This window comes from Lucilia sericata, unplaced genomic scaffold, assembly GCF_015586225.1.
Source record: "Lucilia sericata isolate MDLA Ls3-8-SP2 unplaced genomic scaffold, ASM1558622v1 Contig000003F_arrow, whole genome shotgun sequence".
NCBI classification, from domain to species: domain Eukaryota; kingdom Metazoa; phylum Arthropoda; class Insecta; order Diptera; family Calliphoridae; genus Lucilia; species Lucilia sericata.
Window position 1 is genome coordinate 1837879 of NW_023994044.1, and position 17237 is coordinate 1855115.

At 30.8% G+C, this 17237-nt stretch overlaps 1 protein-coding gene across 4 annotated transcripts; it reads right to left on the reverse strand.

Moving 5' to 3' along the window:
* Window positions 1–421: 421 nt before the first annotated feature.
* On the reverse strand, window positions 422–16495 carry LOC119616532 (T-complex protein 11-like protein 1). Of its 4 annotated transcripts, XM_037972943.1 has the most exons (9): window positions 16213–16495; window positions 4590–4661; window positions 4375–4506; window positions 3993–4109; window positions 3748–3912; window positions 3173–3651; window positions 2361–2679; window positions 1401–1567; window positions 422–1342 (listed from the first exon to the last, which is right to left on the reverse strand). In XM_037972943.1, the coding sequence occupies exons 3-9, from the start codon at window positions 4395–4397 to the stop codon at window positions 1071–1073; spliced, it is 1542 nt and encodes a 513-aa protein (XP_037828871.1). In that variant the 5' UTR covers window positions 4398–4506; window positions 4590–4661; window positions 16213–16495; the 3' UTR covers window positions 422–1070. The 4 variants fall into 4 exon arrangements, with proteins under 4 accessions (XP_037828871.1, XP_037828880.1, XP_037828888.1 ...); XM_037972952.1 differs by lacking the exon at window positions 4375–4506; XM_037972960.1 differs by lacking the exons at window positions 4375–4506; window positions 4590–4661 and having other exon boundaries at window positions 16213–16483.
* Between the last annotated feature and the right edge of the window lie 742 nt (window positions 16496–17237).

Here is a 17237-nt window from a genome sequence, read left to right on the forward strand (position 1 = left end):
AAATAGCCTTTTATTATCAGGACAGTATTTGCTATAAGGCAGTGCTGTGGTATTATGCCTCCCAAAAAAAGAAATCCCTAATATACATACAAAGGAAAATAATGCGTATATTCATTCAAAATATCATAACACGTTATTCACCTAATTGGGGCTTTAAAAGTCATAACTTATTAACTTATTATAAATAATTAGGTTTTATTTGAAAAATAAGATAGATGGAAAAATATATGTGAATCGGTTAACTATCACATCCTAAAGTAGTTTCTTTTAAAACGATAGATAGTGCTACAGAGTAATGATTAAAAGAAATGTATGTTGTCTTTAAGAGTTTCACCTTTGTTGTTATTAACGTTGTAAAAAATGTGTTAATTGGTTTGTCTATTATTCAATTTATTAGTTCAATCAATATTCCATATATTAAGTATGGGCCTGTTCGAAAATACATCACTGCACTGCATCTTATGCGCAGTATGTTCGGAAATGCAACACAAAATTGGCCAACACGGTAAATAAAGGCCTTAGAAAGTTATTAATTTGATTTTAATTTATGTAATGAACTTTATTTTCATGTTAAAATTAAAAAAAAAAAAAACATAAGAATCCGAAACCAATCATCAGATGAAGTGCAGTGATGCATTTCCGAACAGGACCCATGCAAAATGGGGATAAATTTATTCTTTATTAGAAATTACTATATGTATTAGAACTCATACTTTTAAAATGTTATATTTGTTATGATGTATTTAAATATAATTTATTTGTATATGTTATCAATCGTACGACTTTTTTCGAAAATTCATTTGCCATAGATTTTTTTGGTGTTAAGTGAATTTAATAAAAGGTTTACAGCAATTCAATATTACTGTACACAAACTTTGTATTTCAATTTTTTAAGAAATGTGCACTTTTTAAATTCACATACCAAGTCCTGTAACGCATTCTCAATTTTCGTCCAATGCACTAATTCGCGTTAGCTCTAAAATTCTATCTCAGGGCTTTTTTGATTAACGGTGTATGTATTGGTTTAAAAATCTACTCTATTCCTCTTCTATTCATAGGCGTAATTTTCATTATTGCGAGGACTGAGTTTTAGCTTCTGAAGAAGAGCTTCCTGAAGTGGTGGCACTTTCGTTAGAATCATTATTAGTGGATTCCGGCTGTCGTTGTGTGAGTATACGTAGAAAATATTCACCGAAAACAGAATGATTATAAGCTATAACACGTTTAAGGGAAGTTGCATAGTTTTCCAATTCTGTTTTAAAATCAGTATATCCAGGCGGTGGTGGAGGTAGACCACCTTTCGAGCGAAGTGTCAAACGGAAATATGTTTGTAAGCGCTTCCCTAAAATATACATATTAATACAAATTTATACATAAATTCATTTATAACATCTACTTACACATAAGTTGTCGTACGGGCGAATCTTTATTAGCAATTTGCATAATTTGAGTTTTGAGTAAAGATTCGGCTGAGGCATCCATTATTGATTGGTCTTCCTTTTGTAAATACTGATTAACAACGGTTTTTATTTGTTCCCAAATGTTATCAATTAGTTCAGAAATCGTTCTAAAATTAGATGAAAATAACAAAATTTATAGTTTCCTTTTTTCAGAGTTATATTTAATTTTCTCAAAAATCGCAAATTCGATATATTTACTAAGAAGCATGATATGAAGTCACAGATTTACAGAAAAACTTAATTTCGAATCTATATTGACATTTTTTATAAAAGTCATTTACAATTCATATTAATATGTACACTGTATTGTATTCAGGTGAAATAAAAAACATAACATTTTTATTAAAATATACTTTTTGCTCCATTATTTTTAAAATATTAAATCGATATCGTAAAGTTCAAAATGTTTAGAATTAAAATGTGAGATTATTATATCAATATTATATATGATGAATACCGTGATAGAAATTACACAAGAAATTACAACAAAACTAAACTTTATGGAAAGAAGCTTTTTTATAATAATATGTATAATTTTAAATTAGGCCTTATTATTAAAATAACAGCTTTAAGTAAAATAAATAATAAAACTATAGAACATATTATTTAATTATTTTGCATTGCATTTATTTGACATAAAAAATTAAGATTTCTCATTTTTCATTTCGGTTGTCAAAATTTCTTTTCCAAAAGTCGAGTTAATTTTTTCACAAATTCTTAGCATTTATTACGCATTTTAAATTTTTATAGAAAATATTTATATAGGTATGTATGTATGTATATATCACTAATCAAGTTAGTTTTCAATTTTGTTTTCTAAACCTTTGATATTTTTAAAATGCTTAACAAAACGATTTAAATGGTTCTAATTTTGCTTCAGAATATATCATATATACTCACTTTTCACTAGTAACACTCTGAAGTAAAATCTCAATTTGTTGTGCCAATTGTGTACGATTTTCTGTGCGTTGCGATATTATGGGAACAGCAGAACATATAGCAATCAGAGATGCTCCAACACATAAACGTTTGGCCTTTTGACCCAATTTTAAGATACGATCCTTGTCGATTGAAAGAATTTCAGGAAATTCTACATCTTCTGGCCAGTCCATAAGTTCCATATAGGCATTTGATATTGTTTGATCTCCACTGATTGGGACATTATTAGCATCTTGGGTGCGATTACGCTTAAGCCAATTTTCGGTTGCCGGAAAACCAACTGAAAAATAAGATATTATTATTAGTGTATATCGTCACCTGAAACGCAAACGGCCCTAACTAACCAAAAATTCAAAATCGATTTTAATGTTGATTCTAATGTATTGCATCAAAACAAATGTCCACACCAAAAATTGGACTCTTCTAACAAAAATTATCGATTTTATTGACCAAAAACAAAAGGCCCTATCTACAAAAACATTTCAATATTAAAGGTAAAAAGTCCAATTTATCGATTTTTATATACGCCATTGTCAACTATCATAACAAATGATAGGTTTCACTATTAAACAATTTGTTTATTTACTACAAATAAATCGCGTTGATTGAAACAAACTTTTCAATATAAATAGTTTTTTGCTTCTCCTGTAAAATTTTAAAAATGTTAGATAGGGCCGTTTGCATTTTAGGTGACGATATATACATATATACATACACATGAAACAGCTATTAATTCTATTCTATAGCTATTATTCTCGTAATAGAAGACTTACATTTATAGTACTCTAAATATTCTTGAAATTTTTGTTTTTCATATTCCACCGAATTGGCCATTATATCGTTACGAGCAAAATCGAGAAGAAAATTTGCCATATCGACTTTCATCAGAGTCATCGTTTCAAGAATACCCTTGAATGTGTCAACAACATCTTCAATTTGTGTCAACTCTTTTATGGCATCGTCCCTAGCAGGAGCGCACGATTTCGCCATTATCTGTATAACGAAGTTGGCATAATTTCTAAAATCAAGAACACCCTTTTCAGCTTGTTGACGTATTACGGACTCGTCAAGAATTTCATTTATATGCTCTAAGGCACGTTTATTGTTTGGTGACAAAATCTGGGGAAAACATTCTTTAATATCTCCTAAAAGTCTTATGGCATAATCGTAGCATGGTGGATTTTCGTTCAGTTGTAAACGCAAATTGTCCCAAAATACTTTGTGCATTGTTTCCTTAATAACTTTCTCCAGGCTAACAATTTTATAAGAAAACAATAAAGTTAAAAATGTACATATGTATGTAGTATATCGTAATTTTTTAATTTAGAACTTGTTATTTTAAACTTACCTACTTTCTGGCGGTTCATATGGTTGTAATTTAAATTCCGGATTAAGAGCAATTTCATGAGCTAATTCCATATTTTGAATATTTTTAACGACATCTGCTACCTCATTAAGGGTCATCACTTTAGGGGGACTTCCATCCATGCTAGGTAAAACAAAGCGTAGTAACCTAAACATTTTTACATAGGTATGTTTTTTATATTATAAATCCTTAATTTACATATTTAAGTATATTCAACAAAACCATACTTATCGGAACTTTCGCTATCAGTACGTGAACGTAGACCTGAAGATCCTGGAGATGTACTTAGAAGATTTTCGGGTATATCAGAGTCATTGCCACCGGAACCTCCATTTGAATTCATTCTAAAAATATTCAATTATTTTACTTTTCATTAAACTTTTTGTTAAATTAATCATACAATAAAACTTGAAATTTTTAAACTTACATATGTAGGTATGTAAAATAAAAAGTTTTGTGTTATTCAGTCAATTAATACGTAGTTACAATATTACAAGTAACAGAGAGAAACGGACAAAGAGGTGAAACAAATTATAACACACAGTCAGTCTGTCAGTAAGTCAGTTTGTTTGTTTTAACCCCTTGATATGAGGACTCTTCTTAACATACCTTGAAACTGAATCAGCTGGCATTTTGTTTTCTTTATTTTTTGCCTTTAAACTTGATTTTACGGATATTTGTATGTGTTTTTGTTGTTGGTATTGTTCTTTGTTTTGAACAAAGAAAACTTGTTGAAAAAAACTTGTTTTAACCAAAAGAAGACTAAATTAATCTTTGTTTCAAATGGGTAGACAGGAACAGACGAGAAATAATTAAACACTCACTTTTACAATTGCCAGTTAATATTCTCTTTGTTGTTTGTTTAATTTCTTTAAAAAGTATTTATTACTTTATAACTGAAATAAAAAACACAAAAACTATTGAATATGTAATATTTATGTTTACTTTTAACTTAAATTAGATAGGTATGTTTATTTAAAGAATATTCTTATAATATATAATGTTATCACCAGGGAAATCAAAAATATGCTCTAAAAAGTGTTTTAAAGTTTTAATAATTTTTTAACATCGAAAAACGCAAAAAGATAGAAAATGCCATGAAATATGCAATCAAAACATTTAATGTCATATTTCATCCTACAAGATTTCATTTTGATAATTGATTCATCTCATAGTTTGAAGAACTAGTTTAATAGGATTTCGTTTTATGTTCAGATAATCACAATCCCAAAAAACAAATTTCAAACCACAAAGTTTGACACAATTGTATTCATTCTAATAGATTAATAGATTTTTGCGTTTTTAATCTTAAAAAACGTTTTTTTTTTTTTCAAAATTTTAAAACATTTAAAAAAAATAAAAAAGGAAATAAAGTTCAAAACAAAAAATGTTTTTAAAAATTATTAAAAAATAAAGAGGATAGGATCAACAAGGCACATCGGTGCTGGGCGATATGTAGGAGAACCATAGGCGTGAAATGGGGTCTTAGTCCTACTATGACAAATTGGCTTTATAAAAGTGTAATTAGACCAATTCTAGCTTATGCTTCAATAATCTGGTGGACTGCTTTGGACAAAAAGTGTAATATCAAACTACTACAGGCAGTTCAGCGTACATGCTGCTTGGGTATAAGTGGTGCCATGTGTACTACTTCAACCAAGGCTCTGGAAACGTTGCTAGATATTCCACCCATTGAAACATATATAAGATATGAGGCGGCGCTTACAGCCGAACGGCTCTTTACTTTAGGCGAACTGGCCAAAAACGGTTGTAGGACACGTCATCAATGTAAACTGGACACATTGGAAGGTTATACACATTCATCGGACGTGCCTGATCGCATACCAGACACAGAATATGTCGGAAACTTTGAAACGCTAATCCTAGATAGAATGTCTTGGTCAAGCGGAACATTAGAGCAAATACCAGTAGGAATCCGTTGCTACACGGATGGCTCTAAATTAGGGGACAAAGTGGGCCTGGGGTTCTATATTGAAGACCCAGAAACAGAAATATACCACCGTTTACCTAATTATAACACAAGATTCCAGGCAGAAGTACGAGCAATAACGGAATGTGTAAATTGGATTAGAATAAATATGGCGCCCACAGGGCTTAATATATTTACCGACAGCCAGAAGGCAATTAGTGCGATATCAGGTGATAGAATTAATTCTAAGACCGTATTGGATTGTAAGAAAGCTTTAACTGAATACTCTCCCAGAGCACAGTGAGACATTTGGTACTTTTAGAACGACAAAAATAAAAAATTAAACGCTTTCCAATTGTCTTGCTTGTTGTAATAGTTAACAGTAAACATTCCATATACTATAGAAAAATAACTAAAAATATTGCAGAGTTCCTTTAACCCGAAATATAGGTGCTCAAAGTTGCTACTTTTAAAAATAAAATAATTTTCTTGTAATATTCCTGAAGCGGCATATTAATTTTGAATGCGTATATCTTGGTAAATATTTCAGATATTTATATAGTTTCTTCACTGTATTATAATTTAGTACTTCAAGATTATTCTGCAAAGATTTTTTAGACAAAAGCTCAATTTTAAAGGTTTTATTTTTAACTCTAAGGAAAAATAATATTAATAATAAAAAGATATTTAAAAATTATATTTTTAATTGAATAGATCTAATGACTGCAGCCAATTGCAGTTATCTAATTATAACCCTTGCATAGGAAATTTTCTATAGAAACATATATATGAAAATTGGCTGCGATCTTTTCCGATCTTCAGAGATATTCAAAAGAAAATAGAGTGTCCTATAGAATTTAATATGTTTTTTTTTTAATTAAGTGTAAACTCACGTTAGGGGTATACATAAATTTTGGCCTTGGCACCATATATTAGCCCACAATTAGTGCTTTAAAAAAACAATTACTTAAGCCAATCAGGTGTCATAGCTTTATTTAAAAAGTAAAATTTTCTGTTTATTTCCAGATTTAAATTCATAGATTATAAATTTATTTTGTTCTTTGTAAAAACCGCGGAATTTAAATTTTATTTTAAATTTTAATTAGAGTATAAATTGTTTGTTAATGTTGCATTCAATTATTTGCAAATATTTGTACAATTTGATAAAAATTTCTAAGAGTGACTACCCTAATATTCATTAGGGTCGTTATATAAAGCATGTTTTTAAAAAGTATAGATGAGCATGCACTAAAACTGCAATGCAGAGCATTTGAGACAAATCGGATAATGCTAACCCGTTTAAAACAGTATCTAAACGTTGAAAATGTGCTTAAATAGGAAAATGGGTTTTATTAACTTTTTGCAGAGACTGTGCTACAAATATTTATATTTTGCATTTTCTTATAAATAAATAGCAATCTGTATAAAATTGTCTTTCTAAAAATATATAAAAATTCAAAATCGATTGCAAAAGTTTTGAGATACATGCGACCTAAAATTTAATTTTTATTCAATATATACTTGTAAAAAATGGGCGTGGCAGCCGTCTTATCGTGCTGATTATTATGTGGAGCGTTTGGCCAATAGTTTGCTAACTGTAACTAAAATAAGAACTCAATATCACTAAGATTTGATTAATGTCGTTCTAAAAGTGCTAAATGTCTCACTGTGCAGAGGTAAGGTTCACATCAGGTACCAGGCCACTCGGGAGTAGTCGGCAACGAAAGGGCGAATGTAATAGCTTTAAAGGGAAGGGAGCTCGATGTAGTTAACCTGACAAACGCAAAACCATTCGACGCAACAAAAGCTGAATTAAAAATATGGATGAGAGAATCCCATAAGGCCTCTTGGAATAATGAAACGGTGGGTAGAACCACAAAGATTCTATGGGGTGACCCTAATGAGAGCAAGACGAGAAATCTCCTCAAAATGAGCAAGTCTGAGGTTAGTATGATGGTACGTATTCTCAGTGGATACACAGGATTACGAGCACATCTATACAAAATTGGACGTGCGAATTCAGACGAATGTAGAGCATGTGGAGAGGACAGTGAAACTCTGGAGCACTTTCTTTGCCATTGTCAGGCATTCGTCGAAGTTAGATCCAAGTATCTTGGAAGTGATGTTATTCCGGAAATAACATTCTTAACCAACACCGATTGGAAGATTCTTAGGAATTATGTACAGGAAACTGAGTTTCTGAACATGGAAAAATAATACATTCAGTGAACAATTTTTTTTTCTTGAATTGGAGCGCACAACAGGCCCGATATCGGCCTAGGTGTATTTCTTCGGATTTGATGTAGTATACATCCTATCAACCTAACCTAACCATTAAAAAATAAAGCACAAACAAAATATCTAAGTATAAAATATGCTCTAAAGACTCGAAAATATGCCTTAAATATGCTAATTAAGTCAAATCACATCCGATATCTAAAGCATGTAAAAGGGAACAAACTCCCGTGAATAATTGTTCATAATTGGTCTGATAATAAAATATAGCAAAAAAAATCCATTTTATCCAGTAAGAATCCGTTTTAACTGGACAAAATTAGACCGTTTATTTTTCCAGCTCTGCGGTACCAATTTTATATATATTTCCTTGACGGAAATATATATCGTCACCTAAAACGCAAACGGCCCTATCTAACATTTTTAAAATTTTACAGGAGAAGCAAAAAACTATTTAAATTGAAACATTTTTTTCTATCAACGCGATTTATTTGTAGTAAATAAATAAATTGTTTAATAGTGAAACCTATCATTTGTTATGATAGTTGACAATGGCGTATATAAAAATGGATAAATTGGACTTTTAACCTTTAATATTTAAATTTTTTGTAGATAGGGCCTTTTGTTTTCTGTCAATAAAATCGATAATTATGGCCGGAGGAGTACAATTTTTGGCGTGGACATTAGAATCACCAATAAAATCGATTTTGGATTTTCGGTTAGTTAGGGCCGTTTGCGTTTCAGGTGACGATATGTAAAACGTTGTAAATGTTTGTAAACAACTGTACTTTCTTGATTCTGTTTTGCAAAATATTATCGTTGAAATTTTATTTTTTAATATTTGAAATAAATCCTAACTTCTAGATATTTAGATTTAAATTAATCAAGTTACAGGCATTTTCTCTCGACATACATAATAATAATAAAATAATTATAGTTAAAGAGCACTAGCTGCTATGGCCATCAGCTCTTTAAAATTTTTGATTATTGACTTTACAATATTTTCTTTTTTTACATAAATTTCCTACTAATAAAAGCAAACAATTGTAATACTAATTGATTTTATATATATACCTTAACAATATAGGTATAAAATGTTTTGTTATCTTCCTGAATTCAATATTTTCAATGATTTTTCAAAGCTTGTGGTTCATTTCACATTAATGTATAATATATAAGTACATACATATCGCTCAATTACTACAAAACAGGCATTACCCAAAAGAACATCGTTTCCTGAAAAATGACTTTGTACGTTTTATGACATTTTAATATTTTTTAAATAACTTTTAAACAAATTATCGTATTTTATTTGTATATAAATGTATACTATTCTATAGTATAGGTTAGGTTAGGTATCGAGGGCAGCTGCTTCATGAGCAGCTCACTTGGGTCCATTTAAGGTTGGTCCCGTTGTGTTACCCTAGTGGTCACAGGAGTTTGTTATAATTTCACTCCCTGCTTCCAGATCTAAACCAACCGGTTTCATTTATGTAGCATAGGATATTCTTCAAGCCTATCCCTGAAAGCTCCTCCATACCAGCCAGAAAGGGAGCTCCAAAGTGATTCTCCCTACTCTCGGTAAACGTGGGGCAAAAGCAAAGAAGATGTGATATCGTTTCATCTTCTTCCTCATTATGACAACTTCTGCAGTAGTCATTATATCCAAGACCCAGTCTCCTGGCGTGAGTGCCAATGGCACAGTGTCCTGTGATTACTGATACAAGAGTCCGTATCTGCTCCCTTCGGAAGCTCATAAGTAGTCTTGATCTGCTGGCATCATATAGGGGCCAAATGGACCTCGAGACTTGACATGTGGTTTCATTGAACCACCTGATTTGGGCTTTCCCATATAGTTCATTAAGAACAAGTGCCTTACAGTTTGTAAGGGAAATACCAGTAAAGGCGTCTATTTCCTCCTCAGCCATCATTGTACCTTTCCTGGCTAGTTCGTTAGCTATACAGTTACCCTGACATTTATCATGGCCAGGGACCCATATTAGCGTTATCCTAGAATTTCTCGCTATCTCATTTAGAGATATCCGGCATTCTCTGATTAACCTAGATGTCGTGAAGACACCCGCTATATTCTTGATAGCAGCTTTACTGTCAGTATATATACATATATCCCCCGATATGTGATAATACCTTAGCCAATTCGCTGCTCTTTTAATAGCAGATATTTCTGCCTGAAGAACACTACAGTAATTGGGCAGTCGAAAGGATGATCTAATACCAAATCCTTCAATAAAGAAACCACCACCCACTTTACCACTCCTTTTGGAGCCATCAGTGTAGACTCTCGTTACACCTGGAGGTGGGTGAGTTTCTAGTTCGAGGTTCCTATGTGGAATCCTGAAGCAGAAGCGATTATCGAAGTTGGGCTTCGTAATGCAATAGTCAACATTCAAATGTAATAATTCGAAATGTTTTATAATTCTAGAATGCCCGTAGTCTCTGTACTCAGACCATGAGCCGCAGGCATTTAATCTGATCGCAGAGTTAAGGGCGAGTTGAAAGGCTATTAAGTCAGCTGGTAACCAATTCAGCATGGTTAACAGTGCCTTGGTTGGCGTTGTCTTCATTGCTCTCGTAATAAGGATTGCAATGTTTCTCATAGTGCGCTCGATGGTTGCACAGTTTGTAGCATGCTCCATGGCATGCCACCATACTATAACCCCATAAAATAGTATGGGCTTGACTACTGCCTTGAAGATCCAGTTAATACCTTTCGGGTTGATGCCCCAGTTTGTACCAACTGCCTTCTTGCATGTATAGGTAGCCACATTGGCCTTGTTAACCCGGTTCTGAATATTCAGATTCCAGGATAGCTTACAATCTAAGATTACGCCAAGATACTTTGCGTGATCCGAGATTTTTAATCTAATTCCATTCAGCTTTGGCGGTATAAAGTTATCAATTTTATGCATCCTAGTGAAAAGGACTAGTTCAGTTTTCAGTGGGTTAACACTGAGTCCACAAGAAACACTCCATTTACTCAATAAGTTAAGAGCAGTTTCCATACAACGAGATATTGTATCGGGGAATTTACCCGATATCAACACTGCCACATCGTCGGCATAAGCGACAGTCGTAATTCTTCTGCTATCCATTTCAGACAGTAGAGTATTCATAGCCACGTTCCACAGTAAGGGAGACAAAACTCCCCCCTGAGGAGTGCCACGATTGGCAAGTCGCGAGACGCAGACTCCCCCCATTGTGGCACTAATGACCCTATTGCTCAATAGCTTCCCAATGAGCAACTGAGTCTGGGAGTCAACACCCAGTCCTCCTAGCGCAGTTAGGATGGCACTGGGTTCAACATTATTAAAGGCACCTTCGATGTCAAGAAAGGCGACAAGAGAGTACTCCTTATACAGTAGCGAACGTTCAATATGTCCAACTAGTGAATGAAGAGCTGTTTCAACAGATTTACCTTTAGTGTATGCATGCTGTGATTTAGAGATTTGTTCCGGTGGGATGGTCATTCTCAAATGGACATCAATAACCCGTTCTAGGGTCTTGAGCACAAAGGACGCTAGACTAATTGGTCTGAAGTCCTTAGGTTTGGTATGTGATGCTTTCCCTCCTTTGGGAATGAAAACAACGTTATACCTCATCCACGTACTAGGAATATACAGAGTTGTTAGACATGCCTTGTAAATTAAAAGCAGCCATGGTATCACAAGATCTTCATTTTTCTATAGTATGCAATATTATAGAAATTTATTATAAATTCTATAACAGAGTTTAAAGAACAATATTCCCTTTAAGATAATGTAATAAAAATGCAAAAGTTGTTTAGAAAAAGTATTATTGATACAAAATTTCATCGCCTTTGGTGCGGAAACTTTTTCCACGATCCCGAAAAAATAGGTCATTCCTTAACATCTGTTTGCAGCCTACAAGGTCTTGCTATGGTATTTTTGATATTTGTTTTATCTTAGTATTTTCTTTTTTTTTTAATTTTGTACCTATGCGGGCTAAGTGAAATTTTGAACCGATTCTAATAATTTTCAATATTCTCTAGATTGAAAAAAGTCTTGAGACAAGTTTTGTCGAGTTAGCTGTATATTTTCTGAAATAAACTAATCAAGAATAAAAAACTTAATATTCTCACGTACATATGTATGTAGATATCGTCACCAGAAATGCAAAAAAGCGTAACAACCAAAAATATTAAAATCGACATTTTGATGGAAAATGTTCCACTGCATCAAAATACATGTTGTTGCAAATTTTTAGAACTATATTTTTAAAAACACCGACTTTATAGAAATTAAATTCAAAACGGGGTAACAATTTGCACAAGTCAGAAAGTCCTAAAAAGCACATAATAGACAATGTCTGGCGGTATAGTTGTATTCAAACGTGTTAATCGATGTTGGTATACAATAGGGTTCTATAAATCGACTTTCGAATAATCGAACAATCGACTTTTTGTCGAAAAAAGTCGAAAAGTCGAAGTCGACTATTTTGTTCCAAAAAAGTCGATAACTCGACTATCGTCTATGAAAAAGTCGAAAAGTCGACTGTAAATAAAAGTCGAAAAGTCGGAAAGTCGAAAAAAGTCGAAAAGTCGAAAAAAGTCGAAAAGTCGAAAAAAGTCGATAAGTCGAAAAAAGTCGAAAAGTCGAAAAAAGTCGAAAAGTCGGAAAAAGTCGAAAAGTCGGAAAAAGTCGGAAAAAGTCGAAAAGTCGAAAAGTCGAAAAAAGTCGAAAAGTCGAAAATAGTCGAAAATTTTAAAAAAGTGGAAAAGAGGTCAAAAACTCTAAAATAGTCGGAAAAACTCGAAAAAAGTAAAAAATAGTCGAAAAAAGTCGAAAAAAAGTCGAAATAAGTCGAAAATAGTCAAAAAGTCGTAAAAAATCGAAAAGTCGAAAAGTCGGAAAAAGTCGAAAAGTTGAAAAAAGTCGGAAAAAGTCGAAAAAAGTCGAAAAGTCGAAAAAAGTCGAAAAGTCGAAAAAAGTCGAAAAGTCGAAAAAAGTCGGAAAAAGTCGAAAAGTCGGAAAAAGTCGAAAAGTCGAAAAAGGTCGGAAAAAGTCGAAAAGTCGGAAAAAGTCGAAAAGTCGACCATTTATAAAATACTAAAAGTCGAAAAGTCTAAAAGTCGACTTTTAAATAAATGAAAAAGGTCGAAAAGTCGAAAAATCGACTTTTCATAAAATGGAAAAAGTCGAAAGGTCGAAAAGTCGACTTTTAACTAAATGCAAAAAGTCGAAAAGTCGAAAAGTCGACTTTTCGTTTCAACTATAGAACCCTAGTATACAATAGTAAAAGCTGTGATACACGGTTGTCAGATCTTACAACGTAAAATGTGCAGAAAATGTCTAACAATCGTGTGAACTTACAATTTTTCTTTTGCAACGTTGTCAGAAAAAGCATTACTGACGAAGTTGCAAGACATTTGTAAGTTGACGCTGTTGTTAGACATTTTCTGCACATTTTACTACCAACGTTGTAAGATCTAACAATCGTGTATACATACCCAGCAAAAAATAATTGATGTCATACTTTGCAAACGACATCTTAATCACATCTAAAAATGCGATAACATATTTTTCGCTATTATAAACCAAATGAAACCCACTTAAAAGTGAGTAATGAGATGTAGAAAAGTACAAATAACATATTCGTGAAAGACTAATGAAATGTTATTTTTGACATCCAAATATAGGATTTTTACTGCTTCTAATAATAAGATTAGATGTAGTTCAAAGTTGTCAAAAATGAACAACATCCCTCCAATGACACGCTAATGTAAAATTCATAGGTTTTTCACCCGAATTTGAAGTACTTCCGGTTACTAGTTGTGATGAAAATACTACATCTTTTTCCACACTTTTTTTGCTTGGTAGCTTAAGAAAATGTCGTTTTTATAACAATAATAGCTTTTATTTAGTTTTTTGTCTCTCCTGTAAAATTTTTAAGTGTTATGTCATTTTGCATTTCAGGTGACGACATGTATATAGGTGAAGGGTATAAAAAAGTACCACTATACTTCGTAAAAACCTACCAAATTTGAAATCACCTAACTCCACGTTTGTTTTGTTGTTGTATTGTCTAGGAAAAATATAATAAACAAAGAAAGTAAACAAATGTTTATACATACATACATACATACATATATATAACCAGTGATACCAATTTTGTATATTTCAAGGTGGATTTAGTGCTTTTGATCAACACAAAGTGCTATTTTAGTTAAAGAGCGCCAAGGTTTGCGTTCTAAATTTGTTGTGACCTTATATTTTGTTAGATCTTATCCTATTGTTTCTCGAAATACCGATTTTTTAAAATTTGGTTTCAATAATGTTATTTATTTATAAAAATAACTGTAAATTATAACTGTTTCTTTGCTTACAGAGATTAGTTTTAGAATTAAAAAATTTTAAATATATCCAATATCTCTTCAAAAATAGAGATTACTCCGCACACGCGTGTAAAGAGTAGTACTCCTCAAAGGACTGATCCAGAACTAATCCAGATATATGGGAAAACATACTCGATTTAACATTGTGATGTCCTAGGTGAGGACTACTTAAACCAACCATGCATTACATCGGAGTCATCCCAAAACTACTCCCTTGGGATTACATGATCCGCAACATGGTCCCATGTAATGCAGGCTATGAACCATATTGTTTTCAAAAAAGGAAACATGATCAATGCATGCATTACATAGGACTACTAAACGGATCATGTACTCCAATAATTTTTCCAAGGATGCCTAGTTTTAGTCTTTGTGTCATGTTTTATTTATTTATCAATACATAGAACATTTTCTTTTTGTACAATATCTTACAAATTAAACAGCAACTGTTTTCAGTTAGCTGAACTAATTTTCAATTTTATTTCTTAAAAAAAAAATAAAATTTGACTATAAAAATCTAATAATTGTTCATCATTATATATGTAAAAAAGCAAATGAATGATATTGAGTCTCGTACGGTCTCATAGAGAAGATGTTTACACCTTTCAGAACAATATAAGAATTATGGCATCGATTTGTAGCATTTTTTTTTTTTTTTTTTGATATTTTACCCATAAGATCATTATTTTGAAATATTTGATTTTAATGGCATATCACAAATTTTTAGCGCATATTTTGAAATTTCATGCTATATTTTTTAATCGATAAGTTTTTAAAGATTAATGAAAATTGTCAAATTTCAAATAATGAATATAATTAATTAAACAGTAAAATTACTGTATATTTTCTACATAATTCAATATTTTTATAATAAATATTCTACCTTTATTAATTTTTCTATAATGAAGAACATTTATTTGTGGATTTTTTAAGAGTTTCTTCTAATTTATCTACTTCTAGAATTGGTTCATACTGAAATATTTCTGATTCTTGAAAAGAAATTTTAATATATGAAAAAAAACTTAATTAAAAAATTTACATAGAACTGAATTCGAAGAATTGAAAATTAAAATATTGTTTATTATAGGAAGAAAAATATTGTAAAAAGCAATAAAAACATCTAGTTTCCTTTTATTCAACTAATTATTTTGATTTATCCGATTATTAACCGGGTAACATAAAACCTCTAATAATTATTTGTCTAATAAACCGAATAAGACTAAAGCCCGAATAATTGAATACCCAAAACATTTTCTATTTCAGTTTTTTAGAGCATATTTTAAAATTGTATGCTATATTTTTTATTTACGTAAATTTTTTTATTTTTAAAAATTTTAAAGCTTGTTTCACAATTTGTTTAGTATCTAAAAATTTTTTAAATAATATCTAAAAATAATATTTAGTATAGAGTCTTAATTATAATTGTTTATTTCGGAATATAATTTCACTTTCAGCCTTGAAAGCTTTTCAACGTTAAACAATGTTAAAAATCATTAAAACTTTAATTTTTAAAGCATCAAAATTTTTTTAGAAAATGTTCTTGGTTTCGAGTAATCGACATTAGACGTTTATATTTAATTAAATGTCGTTTTAATATTAGTTGTCAACACTGCTTAATACAATTCAGTTGGAAATTTTATTTGTAAACTGCGCAGTGCATAAAAATATATATGTACATACATACATATACTTATATGTATTTGTTTATTTATTTACATATATATGTACTTACATTGTATATAAACGAAAATGTAGCAATAAAAACAAAATTACAAAATACTTTTGTCTAAACTAAAAAAATATTGTATATTTGTTACAAGGACGTAAATTTTTAACTAGAACAAAATTAAACATATTTTTATTTTTAAATTTTTGGGAAATTTGAACTAAATGAAATTGCATTGTTTACCTTTAATTCCTTTATATTTTTTTGAAGTCTTTATTAGCACTGGTTGTTTTATTTTAGTAATCTTTTTAAACACTTATTAGCACACTATTTTATTTTTTCAATTTTAACATAAAATTTTAGCACTAAAATGTTTGAGAATCACCATGAAGTATTTTATTTTGGTATGATTCAATTTATTTCACTAATTTTCTATAAACATCCACAAACTTCGAGAAGTAAATTGAGAATAAAATTTTCATTACTTTAATACCAAAATGCCAAACAATACAGCTGATATAAATTTACTTTTTTTTAAAGAAATTTTGTTAAAACAAGTGTCAAATCAAGGCGAATTCATATAAGGTGGTGTTATTCAATCAGCTGATAATTTTTTTCTTAATTCGCCTGGTTTACGTAGCTGTCAAAGTTTGTTATTGTTTACATTTTTATATTTAAAAATGTCCGTTAAACGGAGAAAAACTTCGTTAATATTTTGAATTATTTATGTAAAAAATCTGAAAATACCAAGCATCTCGTAAACAAATATCATTTTATTTAAATAAGGGCATAATTGGTATGTATACAAATATGTTATTTAAGAAATATATTTTTTTCTATTAAATGTTAACATATTACACAATATTGTTTTATATTTTATATTAAAATTGTGTAGATAACGTGATTAACTAAAAAAAATCTCTTCCGGAACACTTAATATTAAGAAACGCATATGAAGTATTTACCCGGCTGGCGGCAGCTGACTTCTACGTTATGGCTTAATTTTGAAATCTATTAAATGTCAACAAATTAAACAATATTGTCTTATATATACACTATGTAGATAAAGAGATTAACTAAAAAAGTCTGTTCTGGAACGCTTTATATAACAAAACCCACATGAGGTATTTACCCGGCCGGCGGCTGCTACATTATGGCCAAATATTGAAAATTACTCCGCCGGAGTAGAATTATCCATTCGCAACAAATATTCAATCATTCGTAATATAATATTTTCATGATTATTTTTCACAAAAAAATAAGTTTTA

Excerpts from the sequence above, each read along its gene's own strand:
- LOC119616532 (XM_037972943.1), bottom strand. The coding sequence starts at position 4,397 with ATGCCAGCTGATTCAGTTTCAAG. Across the intron at positions 3,913-3,992 it reads GATAGCGAAAGTTCCGATAA|GTTACTACGCTTTGTTTTAC; the intron begins GTATGGTTTTGT and ends AAAAATGTTTAG. Across the intron at positions 3,652-3,747 it reads TATGAACCGCCAGAAAGTAG|CCTGGAGAAAGTTATTAAGG; the intron begins GTAAGTTTAAAA and ends TAAAATTGTTAG.